Source organism: Octopus bimaculoides, chromosome 30 (assembly GCF_001194135.2).
Source record: "Octopus bimaculoides isolate UCB-OBI-ISO-001 chromosome 30, ASM119413v2, whole genome shotgun sequence".
Lineage (NCBI taxonomy): Eukaryota > Metazoa > Mollusca > Cephalopoda > Octopoda > Octopodidae > Octopus > Octopus bimaculoides.
The window spans coordinates 3,682,564-3,687,793 of NC_069010.1; the positions used below are offsets into that span (position 1 = coordinate 3,682,564).

The 5,230-nt window shown below is 40.5% G+C and overlaps 1 protein-coding gene across 1 annotated transcript in view; it reads right to left on the bottom strand.

Annotated features, from left to right (window-relative positions):
- The window catches only part of LOC106868401 (probable ATP-dependent DNA helicase HFM1), a 60,666-nt gene that overhangs the window by 11,420 nt on the left and 44,016 nt on the right, over positions 1-5,230 (bottom strand). The window contains exons 25-28 of the mRNA XM_052978080.1: positions 4,610-4,773; positions 3,045-3,148; positions 1,962-2,023; positions 478-556 (exon numbers count right to left, since the gene is read on the bottom strand). Coding sequence (XP_052834040.1) covers positions 478-556; positions 1,962-2,023; positions 3,045-3,148; positions 4,610-4,773 — 409 coding nt within the window. The remainder of the gene's footprint in view (positions 1-477; positions 557-1,961; positions 2,024-3,044; positions 3,149-4,609; positions 4,774-5,230) is intronic.

Genomic DNA, 5,230 nt, shown 5'->3' on the forward strand with positions numbered 1-5,230 from the left:
AAAAGCCCCACGAGGGTCCGGCAGGGGATGGTGGCGAACCCTGCTGTACTCTTCCGCCACAACTTTCTCTCACTCTTTCTTCCTGTTTCTGTTGTGCCTGTAATTCAAAGGGGTCAGCCTTGTCACACTCTGTGTCACGCTGAATATCCCCCAAGAACTACGTTAAGGGTACACGTGTCTGTGGAGTGCTCAGCCACTTGCATGTTAATTACACGAGCAGGCTGTTCCGTTGATCGGATCAACTGGAACCCTTGACGTCGTAAGCGACGGAGTGCCAACAACAATGGTGATGATGATAGTGGTGGCGGTGGTGGATGCAGTGGTGTAGTAATAATGATCATTGGATGATGATAATAGTGAAGATGATGGTAATGATGATGATGGTAATGATGATGGTGGTGGTGGTGATGATGGTTGAATGATGATGATGATGATTAAGGTAATGACAATTCAAAGCATCAATACAATGGCCCTTACTTGGTGCTTGTCTGGGTCTGGTGTCAGGTTGGTGACGCACCTTGCTGGGTAAGGAGGAAGCAGGGAGGCTCAGTGCCTTCTGTGTAAAAACAAAATGGTAAAACTAGGACAGTATAGTAGCAAAATGGAACATTCCAGAAACAGATCATATTGATCCAGTACTTGTAACATCCAGTTATACCCTATAGTAATTAATGGAACATTCCAAAATCAAACCACATTGAACAGGTGTCTGTAACAACCAGTTATACCTTCCAATAAATAATGGAACATTCCAGAATCAGACCACATTGAACTGGTGCCTGTAACAAGTTGTACCTACCAAATAGTAATGGAACATTCCAGAATTAGACCATATTGATCTGGTGTCTGTAAGAACCAGTAATACCTTACAATAAGAAATGGAACATTCCAGAATTAGACCATGTTGATCTGGTGTCTGTAAGAACCAGTAATACCTTACAATAAGAAATGGAACATTCTAGAATTAGACCATATTGATCTGGTGTCTGTAAGAACCAGTAATACCTTACAATAAGAAATGGAACATTCCAGAATTAGACCATATTGATCTGGTGTCTGTAAGAACCAGTAATACCTTACAATAAGAAATGGAACATTCCAGGATCAGACCTCATTGAACAGGTGTCCTTAAGCTTCCAAATTCTTCTTTTCCAGATTATCTGCCTTTTGGCAGCATTCTAGCCTCGAGTCTTAAGTCACTAATGACTAGTCTATCCTGGGGTGTACATTCTTTATCAGGGAGGGCCTTTATATTTAGGAGCAACTGTATAGTGAGAATGTAATCGATCTGGCTAGTATAGTCTCACCTGATTGGTAGATTATCAGATGGCTGGCTGGCTTCCTAAAGTTGGTGTTGCAGATCAATAGGTTATTTGCATCACAGAACTTCATTCCCTCTTCGTTTCAATTGACAATGTCCATGCTGGAGCATGAAGACAGGCACAAATCTCTTTTACTCTTTTACTCTTTTACTTGTTTCAGTCATTTGACTGCGGCCATGCTGGAGCACCGCCTTTAGTCGAGCAAATTGACCCCAGGACTTATTCTTTGGAAGCCTAGTACTTATTCTATCGATCTCTTTTGCCGAACCACTAAGTGACAGGGACATAAACACACCAGCATCGGTTGTCAAGCGATATTGGGGGGACAAACACATACACACAAACACACACACACACACATATATATATATATATATATATGTATATATATATATATATACATATATACGACAGGCTTCTTTCAGTTTCCGTCTACCAAATCCACTCACAAGGCTTTGGTCGGCCCGAGGCTATAGTCGAAGACACCTGCCCAAGGTGCCACGCAGTGGGAATGAACCCGGAACCATGTGGTTGGTAAGCAAGCTACTTACCACACAGCCACTCCTGTGCCTAATGTTTATATTTCTACTTTGAAATTAACAAACTCAATCCACTGAAATTACAGAAAAAGTGACTAACCTCTGGTTGGCAGGAATAATCATGATTAATTGGTGTAAAAGATGTAGACACGTCAACACCAACTGAAACAAAAACAACAATAGCAAGTTGAATTATTATTTTTTAATATTTTGGTGAATTAGAAAATACAAGAAGTGGTTGTCGTTGTTGTTGTTGTTGTTTAACCCTTGGCTGGACCTGATTGAGCATATATATATATTAGATAATGCATTCTTAGATACATCTTGCCTCAATAAAAGGCATGATAGTCATAGCTGGAACACTTTTGATTACAGGTCTGCAGGATCAAAACTGACCAAGGGTTAAACACCAACAACAACAACAATAAAGATGCATTAGATAATGTAGTCCTAGGTACACTGTGTCTGAATAAAAGACAGGATGGTCACAGCCGGAACATCTTTGATCATAAGTCTGCTGGATCAGGACTGACCTGGGGCTAAACAACAACAACAAGGAAAGACAAATTAGATAATGTAGTCCTAGATACACTATGCCTGAATAAAAGACAGGATGGTCACAGCCGGAACATCTTTGATCAGAGGTCTGCTGGATCAGGATTGACCTGGGGTTAAACAACAAGGAAGGACACATTAGATAATGCAGTCCAGGATACACTATGCCTGAATAAAAGACAGGATGGTCACAGCTGGAACATCTTTGATCATAAGTCTACTGGATCAGGACTGACCTGGGGCTAAACAACAACAACAAGGAAAGACAAATTAGATAATGTAGTCCTAGATACACTATGCCTGAATAAAAGACAGGATGGTCACAGCTGGAACATCTTTGATCATAGGTCTGCTGGATCAGGACTGACCTGGGGTTAAATGACAATTAGGAATGATACATTAGATAATGTAGTCCTAGATACGCTATAACTGAATAAAAGACAGGATGGTCACAGCTGGAACATCTTTGATCATATGTCTGTCTGGATCAGGACTGACCTGGGGCTAAACAACAATTAGAAAAAAACACATTAGATAATGTAGTCCTAGATACACTAAGTCTGAATAAAACAACAACAGACAGTACATATATTAATTAATGTAAGCACAATTAATTAATCATACTCACCCCAATCAAAACTGATTAAATTGACAAATATCTCGGGCCCTTTCATGGAATTTCTAACTGGTACCTTTTTCACAAACCCATTTTCTTCGAGTAAGTTCCTGTCCCTACACGATAAAAGTTATATGCAACAACAACAACAACAACAACAACAATAGTAGTAACACCAGTGTGAAAAAGAGAAACAAGCAATCCATTGGCAATGTTGAGGGTTCCAGTTGATCTGATCAACAGAACAGCCTGCTCATGAAATTAACATGCAAGTGGCTGAGTACTCCACAGATACGTGTAACCATAACATAGTTCTCGAAGAACTTCAGTACGACATGGAATATGAAAAGGCCGGCCCTTTGAAATACAGGTACTACACATTTCTGCCGGCTGAGTGGACTGGGGCAACATGAAATAAAGTGTTTTCCTCAAGGATACAATGCACCACTGGGAATCGAACTAACGATCTTGCGATTACGAGCCAAATAACCTAACCACTGATCCATGTGCCTTCCCAACCATTACCGTAACAGCAGCAACAACACAACCATAACAATGGTTTCAATTTTTGGCACAAGGCCAGTAATTTCAAGGAAGGGGCTAAGTCAGTTGCAATCGACCCCAGTCTTGTTTTAACTCCATCATCATCATTTAGTGTCTGCTTTCCATGCTGGCATGGGTTAGATGGTTTGACTGAAACTGGTAACCCGAAGAGCTGTACCAGGTTCCAATCTGATTTGGCATAGTTTCTACGGCTGGATGCCCTTCTATGCTGTAAGTAGGGATATGAGGTTACAGGTGCTTGGTACCAACATACACTGGTAGAGAGAAGGCAAAAATCCTCTGGGACTGTGGCTTCCAGACAGACAAGGTATTAGAGCACCGAAGGCCGGATATAGTAACCTTTAGGAGGGACAAACAGGAGCGCCTAATAATTGACGTGGCAGTATCAACATATCATCATGGAAGAAAGAGAAAGGGTTGATAAATATGGAGACCTGAGAATTGAGATATCTAAGATGTGGCAGCTACAAGAATCAAGCATAAAGGTTATCCCTACTGTCATCGGAGCATTGCATTCAATACCACCCAATCTGAAAAGACATCTGAAAACCCTCCAAGAAATACCCTACAATCTAGATGTATTGCAAAAGTCAGCATTACTTGGAACTGCACACATATTTTGTAAAGTACTGTCTGTCTGAGGTCCTTGTTGTCACTTGACAAATAGTACAAACCCCCGATAGACCCAATATCTTCAATCAACAACCTCACGTTATTGGATACTGGGCAACATCTATAATGATAATAGAATAATCAGGAAAGTATTAGATAGTTGAAAAGAACAAATAGCATGGTACTGTAGGCTGCAGGTAGCAAGCCTACTATGCATGTATGACACCAGGGGTTCCAACAAAACCTGTGATAAAAAGTGATGATAATAATAATGATGATGGTGATTTCTTTATTAACCACTAAGGGTTTACATTAAGAAAAATATTATGGACAGTACAGGACAAAACAAGAAATGTGTGTGTGTGTGTGTGTGTGTAATAATAATATATTGTGGGACCCACATTATCTTGCGTCTATAGAGAATGTGGTTATCAGCGTTGGCCACAATAAGTGCTGAGGTGTGCTGCTGTGATGTGGTACCATTCTTCACTATGTCTTCCTTGTTCTTTATCTGTATATTGATCTCAATCTCTGTACATCTCTTCCATGGATTAGTGGTGACAGGCTGAAAGTAAGGGGGGACACAGGTCATATATGATGGTGGTGGTGGTGGTGGTGGTAGTGATAATGATGATGGTGGTGGCAGGGAGGTGTCTTTGCCGTTATAGTGGTAGTGGTGGTGAGAGTGGTTGTTGATGTCATTTTGGTGGTGGTGGTGTAGTATATATACTATAACTTAATAAAATACAACATATCTATCTCTCTCAATATACATATATATATGTATGTGTGTGTGTGTGTGTATATATATATATATATATATATATATAGGTGTAGGAGTGGCTGTGTGGTAAGTAGCTTGCTTACCAACCACATGGTTCCGGGTTCAGTCCCACTGCGTGGCACCTTGGGCAAGTGTCTTCTACTATAGCCTCGGGCCGACCAAAGCCTTGTGAGTGGATTTGGTAGATGGAAACTGAAAGAAGCCCGTCGTATATATATATATGTATATATATATATAT